At 34.5% G+C, this 25975-nt stretch overlaps 1 protein-coding gene across 6 annotated transcripts in view; it reads left to right on the top strand.

Moving 5' to 3' along the window:
- Positions 1-25975, top strand: part of NBEAL1 (neurobeachin like 1) — a 209765-nt gene that overhangs the window by 176536 nt on the left and 7254 nt on the right. For all 6 annotated transcript variants that reach the window (XM_074191603.1, XM_074191606.1, XM_074191605.1 and 3 more), the window contains 15 exons: positions 507-631; positions 1850-1990; positions 8366-8496; positions 9995-10104; positions 13505-13622; positions 14707-14804; positions 16735-16851; positions 18558-18647; positions 19257-19366; positions 20008-20180; positions 20664-20758; positions 21015-21131; positions 21849-22010; positions 22720-22868; positions 24079-24214. In XM_074191603.1, coding sequence (XP_074047704.1) covers positions 507-631; positions 1850-1990; positions 8366-8496; positions 9995-10104; positions 13505-13622; positions 14707-14804; positions 16735-16851; positions 18558-18647; positions 19257-19366; positions 20008-20180; positions 20664-20758; positions 21015-21131; positions 21849-22010; positions 22720-22868; positions 24079-24214 — 1872 coding nt within the window. The remainder of the gene's footprint in view (positions 1-506; positions 632-1849; positions 1991-8365; positions 8497-9994; positions 10105-13504; positions 13623-14706; positions 14805-16734; positions 16852-18557; positions 18648-19256; positions 19367-20007; positions 20181-20663; positions 20759-21014; positions 21132-21848; positions 22011-22719; positions 22869-24078; positions 24215-25975) is intronic.

Raw genomic sequence — 25975 nt, 5'->3', positions numbered from 1 at the left:
AAATCATGAGGATGGGCCTTCAGAATAGCCTAGAAATGCTTGCATGAAATGATGCTGAGTGAAGTGAGCAGAACCAGAAAAATGTTATAACACTAGCAACAACATCCAATAATCAAAGATAATTTTAAAAGATATGGTGGAAAAACACCATATTCAGAGAAGGATCTGTGGAGTTTTAATGTAAATCAAAAATTATTATCTTCTTTTTGTCTATTGTTTTTCCTCCATTTTTATTTGATTCTTCTCTCACAACATAACTATATGGATCTATGTTTAGCATAGACTGCTTTCTGTCCTGGGGAGGGTACAGGGAGGGAGGAAATTGTAAAACCCAAAACCATGCCAAAAAAAATGATTGTTGAAAGCTATCCTTCCATGTAATTGATAAAATAAATAAATAAAATATTTAATTTTTAAGAATGAAATTATCTTTTTCATAGACATTTGCCATTGTATACTGGTATGCTGATTCTATGGGGAAAAATAACTAATATTTGATTCTCTAGTTTCCTTGGATTCTACGGGATTATACTTCAGAAGATTTAGATCTCAATAACCCAGCTGTATTTCGAGACCTCTCTAAACCTATTGGGGCAGTAAATGATAAGAACGCCAAAGCTGTGCAAGGAAAGTAAGTGTGTTTTATTTTTTTTAAAAAGTTTATTTTTCTTAGTAGTTTATCCATGGCAAGTGTTCAGTTAAGTATAAGCAAATCCTGTCCAGTATTTCTGGGAACTTCCATTCAGCCCTTGAAAACTACAAGATGAAAAGTAGGAAGTTTATGAAGATTTTTAAAAAATCGTTTTAGTTATGAAATCACTTTTATTTAGTGCCAGAAAAATGGCAATTTTTTAAAGTAGTCATTCTAATGGGAAGATCCAGGTTCACCTCCCATCACTAACTTGTAACATATAAGGTATTAATCTGCACTGATACAGGGGATTTCCTTTCTAGAAGTGCCCTTTGCCAGTGAAATCAGGTCCAGTTTCACTTCTTCTACAGTTCCAAATTTATTGAGTTTTAGATGCATTTTTAAAATTTGGTCCTTAGAACAACTTCCTGAAATGATACATAAGATATGATTATTTCCATTTTACAAATAAGGAACCTGAGGTGTATGGAAATTAAATTGGTATACATGTGGATTCACACACCCTTCATTGCAATAACTGTAGGGCCTATAAGTTTTTACCACGCCCAGGTTGTGGTGTACTCTGCTAGAACAGACATGTAATTAGCTGTGTGACTGTGGGCAAATCAGTGAACCTTTGTTTGCCTCAGTTTCATTCAATGTAAAATGGGAATAAGAGTAGCACCTATATCATGGAATTTTTGTGAGAATCCAGTGGAATATTTGTAAAACTCTTAGTACAGTGCCTGGGACATGTATGAATGGTAGCATTAATTTTATTGTTGTTATTATTTAGATTCACCTTTATTTTTTAAAAAATCATTTAAAGTAAGTGTTGGTGACTTGTCAGTTAATAAGATTTATTTTGATTTTTTTTTGTTTGTTTGCTTTTGGTTTTTTTTTTTTAGATTTTTCAAGGCAGTGGGGTTAAGTGGCTTGACCAAGGCCACACAACTAGGAAATTATTGTCTGAGGCTGGATTTGAACTCAAGGAGTCCTGACTCTAAGGCTGGTGCTCTATCCACTGTGCCACCTAGCCACCCCAATAAGATTTATTTTAAAGAATGATTTCACATTGCTAAAAATTAGATACTTTCAGTGATAGAACATGGTAATTTTTACTTTTAAAGGTATTTCTAGAATTATGAAATCATGAGTTAGCTTTACTGTCATTTGTTTTTAGTTTTAAGGTTTACTTTAAGGCCATTTCTTTCTCAGATATGAAAATTTTGAGGATCCGCTGGGGATTGTTGATAAGTTTCACTATGGTACTCACTATTCCAATCCTGCTGGTGTTATGCATTATCTCCTTCGTGTAGAACCCTTCACCACCCTCCATATTCAGCTTCAGAGTGGCAGGTATGTTGTGAGAACATAATAAAATGTTATTATTAATCTTTTTTTGGGGGGGTGGAGAAAAATGGGAAAGGTCATTTTTACTTTCTTATCTTAGACAGTGTGCTAATATTTGTGTCAGCTTAACTTAAGAGGATGCTTTCTTTTGCAGGTTTTTTTTTTGGCAAGGCAATGGGGTTAAGTGACTTGTCCAAGGTCATACAGCTAGGCAACTATTAAGTGTCTGAGGCCAGATTTGAACTCAGGTACCCCTGACTCTAGGACCAGTGCTCTGTCCACTGGACTACCTAGCTGCCCCATCAGCTTAACTTAAAATTGGCCTACCAGTATAGTTAGTGGTAGAAACAGCCTGGTTTGTGTAAATAACTTTTATACTGCCCCCCCCATTTACCTTACAGTGTCTTTCTGATAAATAATAATCCAAACAGCTTCTCAGTGATTTAGAGCTAGATCTTGAGACTTACCTAACCTAGTCCTTTGTTAGCCTTATTAAAAATTAAGTATATTAGGAGGGCTAGGAAAAAGGGGAATAAATAAAATATATTATTACTATGTAGTAATAGCTCAAGCAAATTTCTATTGTTATGACTTTAAAACCACAACTTCAACTACATTCCTTTTTATAATAATCCATTTTTAATAAAATATATTTAATATTTTCCCCAATTACATGGAAAAGTAATTTTTATCATTCATTTTTAAAATTTTACATTCCAATCTCTCCTCAATTGAGAAAGTAAGCAATTTGATGTAGGTTATACATGGGCAGCCATATAAAACATATTTCCATATTAGTTACTTTGTGAAAGAAAACAGAGCAAAAAAATAGGAAAACAAAGAAAATTCAAAAAAGTATGCTTTGATCTGGATTCAGCTTTCACCAGTTCTTTGTCTAGAAAATAGCATTTTTCATCATAAGACCATCAGAATTTTCTTGGGTTATTGTATTGTTAAGAACAGTTAAGTCATTCACAGTTCATCTTTGTGCAGTATTGATCTTACTGTATACCCTGTTCTTTTGGTTATGCTCACTTTATTTTGCATCAGTTCTTGTAAATTTGTCCTACTTTCTCTGAGAATATCCTGCTCATTATTTCTTTTAACAGCATAATAATACTCCATCACAATCACATACCATATTCAATTTTCCCAATTGACAAACATCCCCTCAATTTATAGTTCTTTGTCACCACCGAAAGACCTACTATAAATATTTATTTTAGATATAGGGCCTTTTCCTTTTTTATCTTTTTGGGATATAGAACCAAAGAATTGTTTTAGTTTGTATCTCTCTAATCAATAATGATTGGAAGAACAACTTTTGAAGACCATAGTTTTGATTAGTTTATCTGAAAACTGCCAGTTAATATCCTTTGATCAGTTATCATTTGAGGAATGGCTCTTATTTTTATTAACTTGACTCAATTCTCTATATATTTGAGAAATGAGACCTTTTCAGAAATATTACTAACTATATTTTCCTTCATCCTATTTCCCCCTGTTTATCCTTCTCTCACTCACTCTTTCGCTCTTGCTCTCCGCTCCCCTTTACCCTCTCCATCCTCCAAAGTGTTTTGCTTCAGACTATTGCATTCTTCAGTCTGCCCTCCATTCTCCATCCCCCTGCCCCCCTTCTCTTTTCTTTTCTCCCTTTCCCCTCCTACTTTTCTGTATAGTAAGATAGATTTCTGTACCCCATTGAGTATGTTATTTCCTCTTTGCCATTTCCAGTGACAGTGAGGTTTAAGTGCTTTTGCCCACAAACCCATTCTTCCCTCCATTATAAAATCTCTTTTGGGCATCTTTTAGGTCAGATAATTCACCTGATTCTACCTCTTTCTCCTCCTCCCAGGGCATTTTTCTTTTTCACCCCTTAATTTTATTTTTTTCAATAAGTATCATATTCAATTCATACCCCATATCTTTTGTTTATCTCCTTCTAAATGCCCTAAGATGATAAAATGTTTAGGAATTACAGTTTTTCCATGTAGTAATGTAAACATTTAACCTTATTGAATCTCTTTTGATTTCTCTCTTCTCTGTTACCTTTTTATGCTTCTTTTAAGTCTTGTATTTGAAAGTCAGATTTTCTGTTCAACTTTTTTTTTCATTAGGAATGTTTGAAAGTTTTCTATTTCTTTGAATTTTCCCTTTTTTTTCCTTCTGAAAGATTATGAAAAATTTTGATTATAATCTAGCTCTTTCCAGAATATCATATTCCAAGTACTCTGGTCCTGTAGAAACTACTAAATCTTGTGTTATCCAACTGTAACTCCATGATATTTGAATCATTTCCTTCTGGCTGCTTGCAACATTATTTTCTCCTTGACCTGAGACCTTTGAAATTTGGTTATAATATTCCTGGGAGTTTTCATTTTAAGAGCTCCTTCAGAAGGTGATTGATAGATTCTTCCAATTGTTGTTTTACCTTCTAAATCTAGAATATCCAGGCAGTTGTCCTTGATAATTTCTTAACCAGCTGAGTCTCTTCCCCAACCCCCTGTGAGGAGTGTCTGTCTGTCTGTCTCTCTCTCTCAATTTTATCATGTCCTTCAGGTAGTCCAGATTCTTATTTTTTTGCACATTTAATTTATTTACTTATATTCACATTGCTGCAATAGTCTTGTAAAAGTAAACATAATTCCCTCTTCCACCTACAAAGATAGAGAAACTTCAAGGAAAATAAAGTGAGAGAAAAACAAAAGTGTTCAGATACCATCATCTCTGTCTCTGGGATGGATAGCATTCTTTATCATAAGTTCATTAGAGAAGTTGCTTCAATATCTTTTTCCCACAGTTGCTATAACTAACTGTATTCCCCTCCATCCTATTCCTTCCCACCCTCATTTATTCTATTCCCTCTCTCCTTTCACTTTGTCCCTCTTCCCACAGTCTCCTCTCTCTCTTCTGTCATCTATACTCCATCCTTCCCTTCCTTTATCCCCCTTTTTTCCCCATCCCTTTTCTGTCCTTTTTTACTCTAGGGTAAGATAGAGTCTATATTCTATTGAGTGCGTATGTTATTTCCTCTTTGAGTCACTTCTGATGAGAATGAAGGCTCACTCATTTCCCCTCATCTTTCCCCCTTCCACTCCATTGCCAAAGTTTTCTCTTTCCTCTTTTACATGAAATATCTTAGACCATTCTACATCACCTTTCCCTTTATCCCAGTACATTCCTTTCTCATCTGTTAACTCCATATTTTTAATATATTAAACCTTCATATTCGGCTCCCTCCTCTGCCTTGTCTATGCTCCTTCTAACTGCTCTAATAAATGAAAAGGTTCATGTGAGTTATCAGTATCATCTTCCTATGCAGGAATACATGCTGTTCAACATCATTAAGTTCCTCATAATTAGCCCTTCCTGTCCAACCTCTATACTTCACCTGAATCCTATACTGGAAGTTCAAACTTAATGTTCAGCTCTGTTTATTTCATCAGGAAAATTTGAAATTACCTTATTTCATTGAATTCTATCTTTTCCATTTTTCTGGGTAGTTGATTCTTGGTTGCATTCTAAGCTCTCTTCCCTACCAGAATATTATATTCTAAACCCTACAAGCCCTTAATGTAGAAGCTGCCAAATCCTATGTAATCCTGAATGTAGCTCCATGATATTTGAATTGTTTTTTCTGATTACTTATATTTTCTCTTTGACTTGAGAGTTCTGGAATTTGGCTATAATATTTCTGGGAGTTTTTATTTTGTTATGTCTTTCAGGAGGTATCAATTGGGTAGATTCCATCAGTTTCTGTTTTACCCTCTGCTTCTAGGATATTACGGCAATTTTCCTGTAGAATTTCTTTGAAATTGAAGTCTAGGCTCTTTTCTTGGTCATGACTCTCACATAGCCCAATAATTTTTAAATTATCTCTCTTGGATCTGTTTTCCAGGTCGGTTGTTTTTCCAATGAGCTATTTAACATTTTCTTCTGCTTTTTCATTCTTTTGGTTTTGTTTTATTGTTTCTTGATTTCTCACAAAATCATCAGCTTCCCTTACCTCCTTTCTACATTTGGAGGATAACTTTTATCCCTTTTTCCATCTCACCAGTTCTTCTTTTTAAGGCATTCTTCTCCTCATTGAGCTTTTGGACTGCTTTTTCCATTTGACCTAAGCTGGTTTTTAAGATGTTATTTTCTTCAATTTTTTTTTTTGTATCTCCTTCACAACACTTCTGACTTGGTTTTCATGATTTTCCTGCATTGCTCTCTTCCCAATTTTTCCTCTACCTCCCTTACTTGATTTTCAGAAATGTTTTTGAGTTATTCCAAGCATGAGACCAATTCCTGGTTTTCTTGGAGGCTTTGGATTCAGAAGCTCTGACTTTGCCATCTTTTTGAGTTTATGATCTTGATAGCAAATATTCTTTATTATATTCATATTCTCTTTCCAAATGTTTTCTTGTTCATTCTTTTATTTTGGTGGGTTTTTTGAGTTGTTTCCATCATGTCCAGCTCTCTAAGATGCCATGTTTTGCCATTTCCTTATCCAGCTCATTTTACAGATGAGGAAACTGAGGCAAACTGGTTAAGTGACCTACCCAGGGTTACACAGTTAGAAAGTGTCTAAAGTCAAATTTGAACTCAGGTCCGCCTGACTCCAGGATTGGTTCCCTGTTTATTGTGCCACTTACCTGCTCTCTTCTTTTATCTATCAGTCACTTATTTTTTTAATTAACTGTTACAGAAGGAATCATGATTGGGTTATCTTCTAGACTATCACAGGAAAGGAATAATAATTATCCAAATATTTTATTTTACAAGCATAGATTTAACATTTAGTCAAATTCTCGTGCGTACCTAAACATTAAATCTGTTTCAAATGCAAAAGTCTGTTTGAAATGTCATCCTGTGCCTTTCTTTGCTCCCTCTCAGACTGTTGGTGATGTAGAAGGTAAAATCATGGATTCACATAGCCCTGAGGTCAGATTTGGCCTCAGTCACTTGCTAGCTGTGTTACCCTGGGCAAGATATTTAACATCTATTTACCTCAGTTTCATCAATTATAAAATGGGGATAATAGCATCTACCTTGTTGTTAAGATCAAATGAAGTAGTATTTGTACACTGTTTAAATTATGTATATTATTATTATTATTATTATCTGTCTCCTCTTTCTGGGTGATCTCTTCAGTTCCATGAACTCAGTTCTGTTCTTTGTATTGGTGATTGCTAAATTAATCTCTCCATTGTTTTTCTCCTGAGTCTTATTTCTGCATCATCATCAATTGCCTGTTGGATATCTCTAACTGGATGTCTTATAGGCATCTGCAGCTTTTAACATCTTAAATGGAATTATGATCTTTCCATTTCTCCCTTTTTTCTGTTTATGGTACCTCTGTCCTTTTAGACATCCAGATTCAACAACCTTCTAGTCTCCCTGCCTCTTTGTCTCCCTTTGTCACTCTATTTGCTTAAACTTGCCCTTTCTACCTCCACAACAACTTCCCTCCATATTAGCTTGTTGCAAACCAGGATAGTTTCAGAAATTTTTACACCATAATTAGTCAAGAATCTTGTTCCCCCTTTAATGAAATGGCAAGCATGGAATATGTTTAATGAAACCAGCTACCAGCATATTCTCTTTCTTTTGTAGAACACAGCCTTACTTTTCCTGAGTTCAGACAACCATGAAAGCTTAAATGAGAAGGAAAAAAAAAATAACTTCTGCCCCTTTTTTATCCTTGCTAAAAAAGAAGCAGAGCTTTGGGATACTGCTAGATTATATTTCTACTAATAGGATCTGAGATGACCAAGAAGGAAATTAATATAACAGACAGTTTATAGCTCAATCACAAAAAGTAAAACACATAGAAAATTATGGATTTAAGAATTCTGATCATGAATTAAGTGACTTGCTCAAGTCACAGCTAAGTAATTATTAAGCGTCTGAGGCTGGATTTGAACTCTGGTGCTCTATCCACTGCACCACCTAACTGCCCCCTGTGGTCACTTCTAATGGATATAATTAATAACAGTCTACCATTTGTGCTCTGTGTTTTAAGTTAAAAATGACTTAGATAGGATTTCTAAAAATTTCTCAATTATTAACTAATATTTTTCCTAGTAATCTTTAAGCTTACCAAAGATGTTTTTCTTTGGAAATAAGTCTCTTTGGAGTATATTTTTATAAACCTTATTTATTTAGACTTTTTTCTAATGTGGGTTAGTTTTAAAATATTTTAATTACATCAGCTTTAGTAATGAAAACTATAGTGTTGGGATTTTAATCAAGAAAACAAGAAAGATACAGTAGGCAAATCATAAAGAAGCCACCTTTCTTAGAGATCAGAAAAGAAGCAAAAAAGAAGGGTTTTTTTAACATTGTTTTTTAATGTTTTGAATCAGGTGGTGTTTTCTCCATCCTTATACACAGGTTTGATTGCGCGGATCGACAGTTCCATTCTATTCCTGCTACCTGGCAGGCCCTCATGGATAATCCATATGATGTTAAAGAGCTTATTCCTGAGTTCTTCTGCTTCCCAGAGTTCTTGGAAAATCAAAATCGTAAGATTTCACAAATTAAAAAAGTTAAGAATTTGTGCCCATTTGAAAAAAAGTAACAAAGAGTTTGAGATATTTTTGACTGGGAAAAACATTCCTCTCCTATATATTTTGTGAACCAAAACTTCATTCTTTTTATGACTTATTTTTGAGGAAGCTGATAAAATCCATACTTGAGTTTTACTTCCCAGGAGAGTGCTGTAAGTTAGAGAAGTTAGATGGTTTGGACTTTGTGAAGAGAGATTATTGTTTAAGTGGTACTCAGCTGAGAACATGGATAGTGAGATCTGCTTTTTTTTTCCTACAGTTCTTTTCATAGTTTGAATAGGCATGGGAAAAGACCAAAGCATAGAATAAAAATAAGATTAGTTTATAAGAGGAGATAGTGCTTTCAGTAGATTTCAGGTTAAGGCATAGTTTTGTAGAAAGAGTAATTAGAAAAGGCAGGAATCTTAGGTTTTACTAATATTTTAAAATACCTTCTATTTGTACAGCACTTTATAATCCTCAATGTTTGTACAAATATTTGTTCATGATCCTTATGAGAGTCTTTAAAAGTAGATAAGGCAATTATTATTATATATCCCCATTTCAGAGTGATAATTCTGAATCTAAAGAATTATTACACATTTTAGCCAGGGTTACTTGACCCTGGACTTTTTTACTAATTGTCCAGGTTTCCATTGCTCTGCCCTAAGTTAATTACTTGCCCTCTTTGGGTAAAATCTTCTGTAAAATAATGGTTTGGGTAGAGAATGATTTCTGAAGACCTTCTGAAGAGTCTGCAAGGTGTATAGTACCAAAAATACTTTATTTATTTTTTTATTTTTTTAGGTTTTTGCATGGCAGTGGGGTTAAGTGGCTTGCCCAAGGCCACACAGCTAGGTAATCATTAAGTATTTGAGGCTAGATTTGAACTCAGGTGCTCCTGACTCCAGGGCCAGTGCTCTATCTACTGCACCACCTAGCCACTCCCCAAAATGCTTTATTGAATCAATTTTCAGGCCTTAAGCATCAGAAGAAATCCATTTCCCTTATTTTTAATGTAAGAATACTTAAAATATTATTGGTAATATTAATTTGAAGTATCAGCATGATACCTTGCATTGTTTTGTCCTTAGCAAAGTGAGAATCACTTTGGACTTTGTGAAGAGAGATTATTGTTTAAATGGTACCATCAATCTATCTCATCTGACTTCAAATTTATTTCATGATAATTTCATGATAATTATTAGTCATTTCACCCTTTGAAGTAGTAAAATAATTTAAACTTGATTTGAACAGTTTTCATTATTCAAGAAAAATAATTTTATTTGTTGAATATGTTGTTAGAACAAAATAGCACTGGCTTAGCACTAAAGAAATTAATTTTCTGTTGATTCTCTAACTTCACCTTTTTTTCCATTGAGAAAAAACAAGAAAACAAGCAACATTGTATTTTGGGGCTTCCTTTTGATATTCCTTTTTTAATTATTTTGTTTTTCTCTATTATATATCATAGATTTTAATTTGGGGCGCCTACAAATCTCCAAAGAACTAGTAAATGATGTTGTTCTCCCCAAATGGGCTAAATCTGCTGAAGATTTTATCTATAAACATAGGAAAGCTCTGGTAAGACTTCTCTTCATGGTCTCTCATACAATTAATAAAAGAGAACCATATTTTTCCTAGAAGCCTAAAAAAAGTGTTATTTGTTTTTGTTGATAAAAAAATTATAACAAAAAGGCTTTTTTGACAAACATTACAGTCTTTTTTGGGGGGCTAGAAATTTTCTAGTGCTATGGATTGTCTCTGCATATGTATTACTCTAAAATTTTATAATAAAATATTTTTAATGTCAAGTTTCACATGATATTCATTTTATGTGAAACCACTTCAGTCATTAATACTTTAATTTAGTTTTCTTTATTTTTCTATATATTTATATTTTCTTTATGTTTACTATAGATGTTTCAGTTCTTCTAGACTTTATTTCTGTATAGGTATTTACCATGATTCAACCAAATGGAAAAGTTGTGTTAGAATGCTGCACTACCTTACCAGGGTCTTTTTTGTTGTAAATCAAGTGAATCTCATCATTTGAGATCGGCTGATTTGAAGTTAATATCATTATGTGGGCAAAAGTCATCATGTCGACCCAGCTAGTTCCTCATTTGAAAAGAACTGGTGGAGAGTCTGGAAAGTTCCCATGATGTACATGGTTCTTATGTTAGCTTGTAGTAGAAATCAGTACTCTAAACATGGCTTCCAGCAGCACTCTGAATTGGCATTATTGAACCCAAATATATCCCAATTCATCACTCCCATATAAAAGGATGTTAATGAAAAAAAGGCAGCTTGAATTAAGCTCGTGCTCTGAATGTTTACCTTGTGACTGCAATATGTGTCTGAGTATATTCTCCATAGTAAAACTTCTTGAGAGCAGAGACTTTTTCATTTTTGTCATTATATCTGTGGTGCCTAGTAGATTGTCTTGCAGTATAATAAGTGGTCATAAATAGCTTGTGGAATCGAATTGGATTCTCATTTATTGTCTCATTTGAAGGCAACAACTTTATAGGGTAACAGAACTAGAGTGTAATCACACAAATAAGCCTTCAAAAAAGAATTTCTATATGATACTTTCATCTCTTCACTTACTTTTCTCAAAAGGGAAATTGACATCCAAAGATATGTGCTGTTTAGCATTTTAGAAAATTGCATTTTTCTTGTGGTAATTTTTTCCAGGGAAAGTTCCAGCATTTAGTACAGTATAGAAGTTTGGTTAGAAAAGCAAGTTAACTTTCTAGTTGTTCCAGAGTAACAAGGTCATGGTGATCTATTGATTGTTTGAAATAATTTCCCATGTGTTGGAAACCATGAGATCATCAAAATGTGGGTGCTTCATACATAGGTGCTGATCATAACCTTCTTATGCTTTTTCCTTTCTGACCCTCGTCACTGATTTCCTTTTCAATCCTTTCCCCTCTAGGGGACTTACTTCATGTGCTGGGGCTCTTATCTCAGTATCTCATGATTTCTTGAAAGGATTTGTTGATCTTGGTTCTCCTGTATATCTGAAAATACTCTCTGGAACTTAAAAATTAAGTGAGAATGATCAAAAAAAGAGTTGAAAAATAAGGCTCAGGAGGAAGAATTGCAGTAAATTAAAGGTTGTTAAAGAAGCCTGAATCCTATGTATCATAAATCCTTTCTTCAAGGAGATAGTTTGGCAGTGCAGTATATGGGGAGTAGCAGGAAATGATGAATAACAATTTTGAATCTTTGTCTTTGTACAAATGGCTAAGTGAATTTTCGGAACAAAGATAAAAATTAATACCAATTAGAAGAACAAAAATGAAACACTACATCATGTTATTTAAAACAACCCTACTTGACTTTTTTTTTTGCAAGGCAATGGAGATAAGTGGCTTGCCCAAGTCCACACAGCTAGTTAATTATTAAGTGTCTGAGGCTGGATTTGAACTCAGGTCCTCCTGACTCCAGGGCTGGTGCTCTATCCACTGCACCACCTAGCTGCCCCTTCTACTTGACTCCTGCTGTGCTTTGGATAGCTAGCTAGCCACAGAACAAAGAAGATCGGGATCCATGAGTTCCTTCCTTCCCCAAAAGCCTGGAAACTAGCTTAGACAACAATTACTTGCCCTCCTCAACACTAATATTGATTCATAATACTTTAAAGTAGGCTAAGTCCTTGACAGATATACCTCATTTGATCTCTCAGAGTCCTATTAGTTAGCTGATCTTATGCCCCTCATTTTATAGATGAAAAAAAAATGAGCTTTTAGCAATGTTTAAGTCAGGATTTGAACTCAGATATTCCTGATTCCAAGTCCAGGGTTCTGCTCCAATCTGCCATAGAGATGTGATGGTCAAGGGCAATAGGAATGTAGAATAGAAACATCTTATCTTCAAATATATATAACATCTTCCCGGGGGTGCCAGGGAGGTTAAGTGATTTTGAGAAGCCATCTTATTAAGCAGCTAAAAGTCATGGAAGAGAGTGGGGAGAGAGGATGTTTATGGAAACCTTGGTGAGAGAGCCAGGGGTCAGTCAGCAAGTGTCTGTTGTGGTCCAGGCCCAGTGCTAAGTGTGTGAGGTGATTCTGAAGAAAGCACAAAGCAATCTTTACTTTCAAGGAGCTCAGAGTGTAGTAGAAATAACTGTGTACCAACAAGACAGAGACAGGATAAACTGGGAGCAATCAAAGGGGAGAAGGCACTGAGATTAAGAAGGAAAAATTGGGATCATCTTCTTGCAGAAGGTGAGAGTTTAGCTAAGCCTTGAAGGAAGCTCCAGGGGAAACCAGGAGGTGGAAAGGAGGGAGAAAGTTCCAGACCTGGGGGGAACCAGAGGAGATGGCTGGAATTAAGAGATGGTGAAGAGTATGAGGAAACAGAAAGGGGGATGAGGCATCAAAATATTTCTGAAGAGATAAGACTGGAACCAGGTTTTAAAGAGCTGTAAAAGTCAAACATAGGATTTTATATTTGATTCTGGGGACATAGGGGGCACTGGAGTTTATTGTATAGGAGCAGGGGAGGGAAAGAGGTAGGTGACTCAATCAAGATGGGAGCTTTAGGAAAATCCTCAAATGGGCCAGAGTGGAGGGAAACTCAGGACCAGTCAATTCATCAGCAAACTACTGCATCAGTTCAGGTGAGTGATGCTGGGACTTGTCCCAGGGATAGTGTTGTCAGAAGAGAAAGTATCAGATGTGTTAGATATGCTGAGGTTGGAAAGGAATGGAGCTTTTTGACAGTACTACCTTCTCCCTCCTTGCCTAGATTTTCCTAGATAATCAAGAATTTCTTGTATCTTTATTTCCCAAGGATTTCTTTTTTTCCTTTAAGATGCCTTGTGTGAATTTATTCAATCTGTGTAAAATTTGTGGGTACAACATAGTAGGAGTCCCAAATGGGGATTTTCATCTTGATTTCCTTAGATGATATATGTTTTATTTATAAGGTGGGAAGTATTTATTGTTCATGCAAATTGTTCCTGTTCTAGGAGTCTGAGTATGTTTCTGCTCATCTTCATGAATGGATAGATCTGATTTTTGGCTATAAACAAAGGGGCCCTGATGCAGTGGAAGCACTCAATGTTTTCTACTATTGTAGTTATGAAGGTATAAATTTCCATACTTTCTCTTTTGTGATATAATGAGTAGAAGTGTCATTTGAAAAACTTCTGAATGTGTTTCTATTTTGTATCTGAATGTAACAATATTATTTATAATCCATATACAAAAATGAAATTCTGATGACTCAAGAAGTTTTCCCCTTAATTACAAGCACCAGGAATCTCTAGCTTTCTTTGTTTCTTTTTTCCTTTTTCTGTAATTCTATTAAAACTCAAAAGGTGGAGTTTTAAGTCAGATGGTCTCAATTCAGCAAAATAAACCATAGTCAGAAGAGTCCTGCCTAATTGCTACAGAATCATATAGGATCATTCTAAACAGAATTTTAGGAGAGCTAGGTGCCTCAATGGGTAGAGCACTGACCCTGGAGTTAGGAGGTTCTGAATTCGAATGTGACTAAATTGATTTGACACAGGGCAAATTCTCATGGAAAAAAAAAATCCAAAAATGACTGGAATTGTACCTTAAATGGGTTTATTTTTATTTATTGTTTTACAAATAATTTTATACTTTAATTCCTTCTAATTTCTGACCAAAGGAGTCCATTTTAAGTACAGTTTATGTCCTAACTACTTAGTTTTTCCAAGTTGTTCAGATCAAAAAAGACATACCCTTTTATCTCCTTTTTTTCCATAACTTATCTGCAGAATATTAACCAGTGTATCAGGGAACTTCCTCTTTAGAGCTCCTGATATTATGTGAATATACCACTGAGGAGAATGCATCAGTGTTCATTGTTTATCTCTTGGTTTAACTCTGTTGCTGGCCCACTTCCTTTACCAGTCATAAATTTCCCTGGTGATATCCTTTTCTCTCATAAATTGCCAGGACTGGTAGAGAGGAAAAACAGAAACAAGATGGACTATGCCAGGACTTCCCAAGGGTTCTTAGGTGAAACTAGTAAAAGTGGGCAAGATTATTCTTCACCATTTAAATCATGACCTGTTGGCAGTATTGTAAGTGGTGTATTGAAGGGTTCATAGTACTTCAGATAATATTAATTTAGAAATCTATGTCATTGAGTGGCTTGTTGATTTTTTTTGTCCCCTTTTTTTTAAATCATGGTTTTTAGGAGCAGTGGATCTTGATGCTTTAACAGATGAAAAAGAAAGAAAAGCTTTAGAAGGAATGATTAATAATTTTGGACAAACACCTTGTCAGCTATTAAAGGTAAATCATTAACAAATTGTTGACATCAGGAAATATCAAAATTTGAATCATGAAAGATTAGTATTATAAGATTAGTATTTGAGAGTCTTGTAGAATTAAGCCCTTGTTCCACAAGACCATGCAAAACATCGAGAAAAAAAATTTATATTTACAATAGCTGTAGCTAAAGTGGCATGGAGAATAGAGTGCTGGGCCTTGAGTCAGGAAGACTCATCTTGAATTCAAATCTGGCCTCAAACCCTTATTAGATGTGTGACCATGATCAAGTCACTTAATCCTGTTTGACTCAGTTTCTTTCTCTGTAAAATGAACTGAAGGAGGAAATGGCAAACTACTCCATTATTGTTGCCAAGAAACCCCAAATGGAGTAACAGAGTTGGGCCAGACTGAATGTTATGATAGCTCTTAAATTATTAAAAATTAATGTAGGGGCAGCTAGGTGGCACAATGGATAGAGCACCAACCCTGGAATCAGGAGTACCTGAGTTCAAATCCGGCCTCAGACACTTAATAATTACCTAGCTGTGTGGTCTTGGGCAAGCCACTTAACCCCATTGCCTTGGGAAAAAAAAAAAAACCTAAAAAAAAATTAATGTAATCATATTTCAAAATAGCATGAGTCAGTGTAACTATATAATCTCACTCTATGGATTATTCCATCATTGGTGGAGTCATTCTTGCCCAGGCTGGGTATTGAAGAATCACTTCTATAGGGCCACCATAGCTCTGGAAAGAAAGCAAACTTGTTCTGTATTGCCTTAGAGAACTGAGCTAAACAAATAAGGGGAAGGTTCAGGATGGTTAATTTTCCAGGTGAATGGATCACTTCTTAACCCCAGAAGTATTGGGGTAGAGGTTAACTAGAAATGTAATGGAAGGGAACTTAGACGGTGCAAGGTTTCCTTAGATGACAATGCAGTTTTTAGTTCTAAATTTTTATTTCTTGTCCTACCATTAAAACACACTGAAAGGTCAGAATTTTGTTCATCAGATCATTCACTTGACAAATTTGAATTTCTCTTAGAAAGAATTGGGGGGCAGCTAGGTGGCACAGTAGATAAAACACTGGCCCTGGAGTCAGGAGTACCTGAGTTCAAATCTGGTCTCAGACACTTAATAATTACCTAGCTGTGTGGCCTTGGGCAAGCCACTTAACTCCATTTGCCTTGCAAAAACCTAAAAAAAAAAAAAAAAAAAAAGGAAGAAAATTTTCTTTTCCAGTGCATCAGAAACACCTTTGTTTGTTTAATATTAAATATCTTCAAAGTAAAAAACAAGGAAAAGTGTTTTCAAAAGCCAATTTTAAGTTATTTTAAACAATATGTTAAACTGATAAACTAAATATTAAACTGAACCTCACGTTCCCTTTGCACTCACTTATTTAAATGCTGAAAATATATCTTCTATTTAGAGAAAATGAATAATCCATGCATTGATAATTGGGAGTTGAATCTAATTTAATGGTTTATTCTCTCAGATAAATTTCCCAAGAAATCCTGGTCTGTAGACTTGAGGTGGAAACTCTTCTTACAGATTTGTCTTCTTGTGTTTCCAATATTGCAGTATTAATGAATTAATTGATTAATGGACTTACTGTATTAATTAATTGATGTAGTGATAATAACTAATTATCTGATTTTATTTGTCCCAACAGTTGAACTTTGTCATTGGTTCTTTGTGAGACTAAATGAGTAGAGATTACACATTAGAGACAGGAAGTACAATTAGTCTTTAATTTAAGTTTCCATTATAGAGAAGGGAATGATTGTAGTAACAATTCTATTCTTTTGTAGTTCTCAGCATTTGAAAGTTTGGCTAAAGAGTAGAGTAGAGTGATTTTAAATTGTGAATCACAGACTTTTGTAATATATTTTGTAATTTATATTGTATATATTCTCTGAATTATTTTTTCTTTAAAATTATTCTAAAGGAACCTCACCCTTCAAGATTATCAGCAGAAGAAGTAGTACAGAAGCAGGCCAAATCAGATACTGCCACCTTGAACCTCTTCCAGCATCTCCCTGAACTCAAGTCATTCTTCATAGAGGTAAAATTTCACTCTATAACATCACTAATGCCTGGTTTGAAATCATACCAACTTTTATTCAATTACATTTAGTAATGAAGGGTGAGTGATTAGACAGATAATAGAAAAACCATACCATAGAGAACAAAAAGAGCCCTGAGCCTGGTCAGACTTAATTTTGAATCCTACCTATGCTTCTCACTTGGTGATCTTAAATTCTTTCAGGGGAAATAGTATGTGTGTATACAAGTATATGTTTTTTAAAAAGCATAGAAAATAGGGGTGGCTAGGTGGCGTAGTGGATAAAGCACCGGCCTTGGAGTCAGGAGTACCTGGGTTCAAATCTGGTCTCAGACACTTAATAATTACCTAGCTGTGTGGCCTTGGGCAAGCCACTTAACCCCATTTGCCTTGCAAAAAAAAAAAACTGAAAAAGCATAGAAAATAGAGGTAATAATAGAGAAGTGAGAAGAATCAACAGCTTTAGTGTTCAAGATAAATCATGCATAAAAACTTTTCTTTTTTCTTTTTTAATTTATTTTCGCATTACTACAATAGTCTTGTTGTAAAAGTAAACATAATCTCCCCCCCCCACAAAGATAGAGAAATCTCAAGAAAAAATAAAGTGAGAGGGAAAACAAAAGTGTACTTCAGTCTGTTTAGATAGTATCAGCATTCTGAGATGAATTGCATTCTTTATCATAAGACCATAAGACCATTAGGGAAATTGCTTCAATATTTTTCCCCAGAGTTGCTGTTGCTGATTGTATTTCCCTCCATCCTATTCCTCCCCACCCCCTTTTATTGTATTTTCTTTCTCCTTTTACTTTGTTCCTCTTCAAAAGTGTGTTGTATCTGACTACCCTCTCCCACAATCTTCTCTCTCTTCTATCACCCCTCCCCGCTTCCCTTCCCCTGTCCCCTTTCTCCCATCCCTGTCCTTTCCTTTTTTCCTCTAGGGTAAGAGAGATTTGTATACCCTACTGAGTGTGTATGTTGTTTCTTCTTTGAGCTTCTTCTGATGAGAATAAAGACTCACTCATTCCCCCTCACCTGCCCCATTTCCACTCCATTGCAGAAGTTTTTTCCTGCTTCTTTTATGTGAAATATATTTAGCTCATTTTACCTTTTCTTTCCCTTTCTCCCAGTAAATTCCTTTTCTGCCCATTAACTTCATCTTTATAATATACCTTCATATTCAGCTCTCTACTGTGCCTTGTCTATATTTGCTTCTTCTAAATGCTCTAATTAAAGAGAAGGTTCATATGAGTTATAAGTATCATCTTCTTATGCAAAAATACACACAGTTCAGCATCATTAAATTCCTCATAATTTCCCCTTCCCATCCACTCTCCCTATGCTTCATCTGAGTCCTGTGCTTGGAGATTAAACATTCTCTTCAGGCATAGGAGCTATTTTCTAAGGTGTAATTTTGAGGGACATTTTGTATTCTAAGAGATAGAGGTTGGTAGATAAGTTTGCAGAGCATTTTCTTCATAAATCCTGTGAGATAAGCTAAGTAAGTAGTAGTATCTCCTTCTGAGAAATGAAGAAACTGGAACAAATTGTGGTGAAAAGGCCTTACCCAAAGTAATAAAGCTAATTAGTAGCAGAATCAGAGATTGAATCTCAGACTTCTCATTCCATCTCCATTGCCCTTTCTCTTAGCATCCTTTGGGATTTTTGTGATTTTAAACTCTAATAATTTTCTATTTCCTTTAATATAGGGTATCAGTGATGGTGTTCCACTAGTAAAAGCTGTTGTTCCCAGAAATCAGTCTCGTTCTTTTATGACTCAGGGTAGCCCAGAGATATTGGTGAGTTGACTTTCCTCTTTTTTTTCTGACCCCATTGTCCTCATGGGACTGGTGAAATATAAAAAAAAATAAATAAACCACCAAAAACTGTTATAAATTCTCTTAAATCATTATAGAGAAACTCATCATTTGCCTTGTTATTAAGTTAAAAGAAAAATCAAGTTAGATATGCATAAATAGGCTTGTCAAGGGTGTTTGTTTTGAATTATAAGTTACACTAATATTGCTAATAGTTATGTTATATATAGCAGAGTCCTTTATTGTTGGTCAATCAATTTCTGGTTCTAACTTATATAGTAAATGAGGTATTGAAGAATGATAATGCTAACCCTCAGATTACCTATTGTGGATATAGTTACACACTAATAATTATTGAGAAGTTAGGGGAAAATGACATTAAATTTTGTAACCAAAATCACATTCGACAGCTGATCTTGGGTGAAAGTAAAGATCAGAGTTCTTTTTTGGACCATATGTTGAGAATTTCTTTATATTTTACACAGTTATAGACATAGTTTCTTGACCAGTTTCTAAATAATAAAATGTTAGATGCCAAAATCATTAGTATGAAGGGGAAGCTAATTTATCTAATTTCATGTTGTTTTGCAGGTAACTGCAAGCATGAACTGTGTAATTGGAACCCATGGATGGCTGCCTTATGAAAGAAACATTTCTAATTATTTTACATTTATCAAAGATCAAACTGTGACAAATCCTAAGTAAGAAAATGAAAATGGTATTAATAACCACAGGTAGAGAGTAGCATTCTTTCCCCTTCCCCTATTACCTGATAACCAGATTGATATGGTTATCTTCTTGATTCCCTTTGGTAGCTGCAGGTGCCTTTCTGCTTGACTGCCTGTTTGTCTCTTAACCTTGGCTTAATCTTTATTTCATATGTACCCTTAGCCTTCTACTTCTTGCCCAATTATCCATCCTCATTCTTCTCTAAATTAAGAATATTGCTGACTCCTGGTTTTGGAAGCTAGACTTCTATCAGTCTTTCCATTTCAGTTATTCCACATATGGTCTTAGTGCTAACATTGTTGGCATTAGCAGCAAAAAATTGATTTATTTCCATCCTCCCTTTGCTTCTTGGTGTCATCTCTTAAAAAACTATCCTCCCAATAATTTTTTTTATCATAAATGTTATCATTGTGGAAAAATGAATGTATCGCCTCTGAAACTTTTTTGTCATGTAATAACTTAAGTTGTAGTGACATTGAACGATATATGAATAGCATTTAATTGAAAAATATAAAATTACAATGAATTTCTGAAAAAGCTGGCAAAAATTAACTCTTTAGTTTCAGTTTATCCAATTGTTTAGAACAGTTCTTTTTTGTTAATGTATTTACAGAACTCAGCGTGGCATAAATGGACCTTTTGCTCCAGGCTTGGATATTGCTGCTAAGCTCTTTGTAATATCTCATGATGCAAAGTTGTTATTTAGTGCAGGACACTGGGACAACAGCATTCGAGTAACCTCCCTTACCAGAGGCAAAATGGTTGCCCAGCACATCAGACATATGGGTAAGGATTATGTTGTTGATACTTACAGTAAGCATTCGTGGTTGATTGAAAAAATGACTGAATGTGCTTCCCTCCTCTTGGGGATACATGCAGTGTCAGAAATGTTTATTCTGTCAGTTAGTTTTACTTATTTTCATTATTACAAGGACAATTTCAGAATAGGTATAGTCCTAAGCATTTCACAAACATTAGCTCTTTTGATCCTCATAACAACCTGGAAGGCAGGTGCTGTTATTTCATAGTTGAGGAAATGGAGGTAGACTGAATTTAAGTGACTTGCCCTAGGTCCCCTATTTAGGAAGAATGAGACGATTTAAACTCAGGTTTTCCTGACTCTAGGCTCCATGCTCCTTGCATCATGGGGCCACTAGCTTCCTTTCTTTTGGGTCTAGAGTTATAAAGTAGAACAATATCAGCCAAATTTAGGTATTTGTTTGTTTTACCTTAATTTAGTTCCTTTTATAAAATTTTACTTTCTTCCAGATATTGTGACCTGCTTATCCATAGATTATTGTGGAATACATTTGATTTCTGGTTCAAGAGATACTACATGTATGATATGGCAAATAATGCATCAGGTAAGTGCACTTGTTTAAGGTAACCTTGATATTAAGTGGCAGAATCAAGGCTTGCACTCTTAGGATCCCCAGTCCAGTTCCCTTTCCATTCTACCATGAAAAATGGAATTCCTCATATACAGTTGAATCAGTATGGGTGGTTTTTAGATAGTCATATCATTTCATGATTTGAAAGTTAATTTCAATATATCCTACATTCTTTTCAGATAGCCTGTAGAAAAATGACTTTACATCACTTCTGTTGTTTTGTTAATAGGGGGGTATTCCTGTTGGCTTGGTGTCCAAACCCCTTCAAATTCTTTATGGACACACTGATGAAATATCTAGTGTTGGCATCAGCACTGAACTAGACCTGGCAGTGTCAGGAGCAAGGGTAAGATTTTGCCTTTTTTTAAAAAGATGTATTATCTTTATTCTAAGTGACTGGGGAATAAAATCTAAAATGAATGTTTTTTTAGGACTCTTTACCAGTAGTGAGAACTATACCATATGTATATGAGAATCTTCATAGAAAGAGGTCTTCAGAAAAAACTGAAAGCGGTTGTGACTTACTGCTTTATTTATGGATCTACTGAACAGTGGTTTGGAGAAGTCATAAGATGTAAGCTCTTTGAAGGCAGGGGTACATAAAGATGTATGTCTTATATAAATTGTAAGCTCTTTTAGGCTTTTTTTTGTTTGTTTTTGCAAGGCAATGGGGTTAAGTGACTTGCCCAAGGTCACACAGCTAAGCAGTTATGTGTCTGAGATTAGATTTGAACTCAGGTCCTCCTGACTCCAGGGCCAGTGCTCTATCCACTGCACCACCTAGCTGCCCCCTCTTTTTAGGCTTTGAATCCTCAATGTCTGCTGTCATAGTACCTGAAATATTGGAGGCACCCAAAAAAAGTTCATGGGATTGAAAGAAATGTAATTTCCAGAATTTTCAGATAGGAAATGTTCCAGAAGGAATGTGATTTTGTTGGAGTGGTCTTTTAATTCTTATTTCTGTTACCCTCCCCAAATTTACTTTCCATTCCCCTATAGTGTGTCCTTCTTTTTTCCTTGTCTTTCTGATCTTTTTCTAGCTTCTATTATCTCCTCTTTGCAGGATGGCACTGTGATTATTCATACAATCCAGAAAGGTCAATACATGAGGACTTTGCGACCACCATGTGAAAGTTCTCTCCTATTGACAATTCCCAACTTGGCCCTATCATGGGAAGGACATATTGTAGTCCATTCCAGCATTGAAGAAAATACCACTCTCAAGGTATATTATACTTAACTATATCTATGTAAAGTGGCAGCTGTTCATTTAATCTTATACTATATACATACACATATATACACATATGTATATATGTGCATACATATATATGTATACACACATATATATGGGAAATTATTATTTCAGGAGGGTAGATTTCTTCCACAGTTCATGTTCACACCGGGAGCATGGTAGTGCTGTATAGTGGTGATCTATGTTATACTTTATTATGATATATATGAAAAAGAATGGTTTTTATTATACTGGAATAATTAAGTCTAAAGTGAAAGTTATATGCAGTATTTCTCCTATGTCTTCTATATAATTAAAAATTAGATTCTTATTTCATGAAGAAAACTGCAAATGACAGCATTTGGAAAATGAGTCTTTGTCAAAATTGCCTTTTTGCTTTTCAAAATTACCTGGAAGCATCATTTTAATGTCTTTTAATACATTATCTATCAGGTAATTATTATTGAATCTTCATTTGTAAAAAAGAAAATATATATGGTTCCTGCTTGGCATACTATAAAGCTCTATATTTCTTAAATCCCTGAATTCTTCTGTCACCATATTTTTTATTTTAAATTTTCTGAAACTGAGAGGTCATTCCTTGTCACAGTCACAGACTTAAATAAAAAAGAAACAAGAAAAAGTGAAAACTTAATATTTAATATATACTCTTAAATCTTCCTTATTTTAATTTCCACAGGATAAAAATGCATTACATCTCTTTTCTGTAAATGGAAAATATCTAGGATCTGAGACCCTTACAGAACAAATATCAGATATGTGTGTAGCTGGAGAGCACATCATAGTAGGCAGCTTGCAAGGATTCCTGTCCATACGGGATCTCCACAGGTAAAAATTAGAATCATGTGCTCATCATTTAAGGAAAATATGATTAAAAATAATTGACTATATATGTCAAATACAGTTTGTTTGCATTTATAACAGATGACTTCTTTGAAATGGGGGATTTTGAAAGCTAATATTATGTTTCATGCTTAGGATTTGAAAAAACTGTCAAAATGAGACTTGGAGCAGAACAGACAGTTTGTATAGTGTTGAGTCAGGGTAAAAGGATTTAGGTAAGAAGGGATTTCTAAGCCTCATTAAAATATTTTTTTTTTCCCAGTGCACATGATTATCACAAAAAGTGGCACCTTTGGACTAAAGAAGCACTATCTTTAACTAGAACACTTTATTTTTTTTTAAAAATGTAACACCTTGGAATGTTCAGGGTGTTGATTTCTGTTGTAAAATTTTTAGGGTTAAGTGACTTGATTTTGATTTCTCTTAATATTATTTTTTCAACTACTTCTTTTGTAAATTTACATACATACTCTTCAGCAGTTCCTAAATATTTAGATATCAAATAACCACTTGTTTCTGGGACAAAGAGATATTTTATGCTTAATAGTAATTTTCTGTTTTAGAGAAATTATACTGAAAAATCTGTTTCAATATAAATACAAACAAGAAGAATATTTTTACATTTAGTGCTAAAAGGATATCCTTGTTATTACACAACAAAAATCCTTTGCAGAGACTCCTGTTGCTAGAATTCATATAACTATTTCATGTGTATTTTATATATATATATGTGTGTGTGTGTGTACATATATGTGTATATATGTTTGTGTGTGTGTTATAGATACTTATTTTTGTGTGTGTTAAGATTCTTTTAGCCAATAGGCTGATTTTTGTAAAATTTTGAATTCCAAATTTTTCTCTCTCCCTCTCTTCTCTTCTTCCTTTCCAAAAAAAGCAAGTGATCTGATATAGGTTATACATGTATAATCATGTTAAATGCTGATGACCGATTTCTGAGAAAATTCCTTCCATCTCTATCATTATATGCAAAAGTCTTTGTGCAGTTTGAAACTGTTATTTTATGTGGTTTTTTTTTACTTCATTTCTGATATAGGTTATACATGTATAATACTGTTAAACATTGATGACTTGATTTCTGAGAAAATTCCTTCCATCTCTATCATTATATGTAAAAGTCTTTATGCAGTTTGAAACCATTATTTTATGTGTTTTTCTTACTTCATTTCTTTTCTAGCTTAAATCTGAGTATCTCCCCATTAGCCATGAGACTGCCCATCTACTGTGTTTCTGTTACCAAAGAACATAGTCACATCCTTGTGGGACTTGAAGATGGCAAATTGATTGTTGTTGGTGTTGGCAAGCCAGCTGAGGTAATGTTTACCATCAAGAATTTTTTGTCTTACATTTTTAACTTATATCAAATAACTTGCTTTTTCAATGAGAGAGAATGGGCTAGGAGGAAGGGAGAGAATTCTGAACTTAGGGTTCTAAAAGTGAATGTTGAAACTTGTTTTTTGCTTGTAACCAGGGAAAAATAAAAAACACACTATAATTTTCTGTCTTGAGCTATTGAGGATCCTCTTGGTTTTCCTTATTTTCAGCTGAATTAGATGGTAATGCTGTCCTTTCTCTTTCCAGAACTGGATTCAGGTCTGCTAAATAGCTTCTAAATACAAAGTGGAAATTCTCTTGATTTTGTTTTTACAAATACCCAATATGTCAATTACCTTTTTTTTTAAAAGCATCATTTCTGGGGCAGCTAGGTGGCACAGTGGATAAAGCACCGGCCCTGGAGTCAGGAGTACCTGGGTTCAAATCCGGTCTCAGACACAATAATTACCTAGCTGTGTGGCCTTGGGCAAGCCACTTAACCCCATTGCTTTGCAAAAACTTAAAAAAAAAGCATCATTTATCAATTCATTTTACAAAGAACACCCCCCCCCAATAACCCTGCTGACAATTTCGTTCCCTGGGGCTGATGTAAATTTGTAGGCATACTTTTCAACAGTTCCTAAATATTTAGATATCAAATAATCACTTGCTTCTGGGCAAGGAGAGATTTTATGGTTTATAGTAATTTTTGAGTTTCAATAGAAATAGAAACAAATAGAACATGTTAATTTTCAGTGCTATAGGATATCCTTGTTGAGAGTGACACCTTCTCATATTTATTTACCAACAAAAAACCTTTGTAGGGGGTGGCTAGGTGGCACAGTGGATAGAGCACCAGCCCTGGAGTCAGGAGTACCTGAGTTCAAATCCAGCCTCAGACACTTTATAATTACATAGGTATGTGGCCTTGGGCAAGCCATTTAACTCCATTTGCCTTGCAAAAACCTAAAAAAAAATCCTTTGTAGAGAGATCTGTCTCTAGGATTCATATAGCTATTTCATATATATTATAGTTATTTATTTTTGTATGTGTGAAGATTCTTTTAGTCAATGGGTTGATTATATTTTTTAAAATATATATTAACAGAAATATTAGATTCAAGAAATATACTAGTGGCGGTAACATTTTTGAGCCTTCATATCTCTCCAACATTTATGTCATGCTTGCAGTTAGAATCTTGAATGTTGCTTTAACACAAAATTTCTAGCTTAATATATCCTTTTTTGCCCTGGTATGACAGACTTCTGTGAAATCTTAAATATCTCAAAAATTTCTGTCTCTCATAAGTCTCCTTGTACTTTTCAGTTGTATCAAGTGGTCTGCTCAAATATCCTTTTAAGTTTGCTTTCCTCTCTCTAATCTTTGAGTTTCATTTCCAAAACATTAAGATATGCATATTAGATATAATAAATTATTCATGGAAATTATTATTATTCATACGAACCAATACAAGGAAAATAAGATTAATTTTGTTTTGCGTTTATTTTCCTAACTTTTTAATGCTTGATCAACAAGGTTTGTGCCACTGGAACATGTCTATTAGTAATTCTGCACATCTATTTAAGAAAGTATTTTCCACTACCATCTTCACAACTGTGCTAAACTTAAGAGTTAAGCAGCATCAAAAGAGTCTAGATTCCAGAGGTTATTTGGAAAGGTAGTACTTCATTTGGACACCCTGCTACTGCTGATTTAAAATATGTCCATTTATGCAAGAACTAAGCACATGATTATATAT

Source organism: Macrotis lagotis, chromosome 6, assembly GCF_037893015.1.
Source record: "Macrotis lagotis isolate mMagLag1 chromosome 6, bilby.v1.9.chrom.fasta, whole genome shotgun sequence".
In the NCBI taxonomy this organism is placed as follows: Eukaryota; Metazoa; Chordata; class Mammalia; order Peramelemorphia; family Peramelidae; genus Macrotis; species Macrotis lagotis.
The sequence above is the reverse complement of the archived record's forward strand: the minus strand, read 5'-3'. Positions and strand labels throughout refer to the sequence as shown.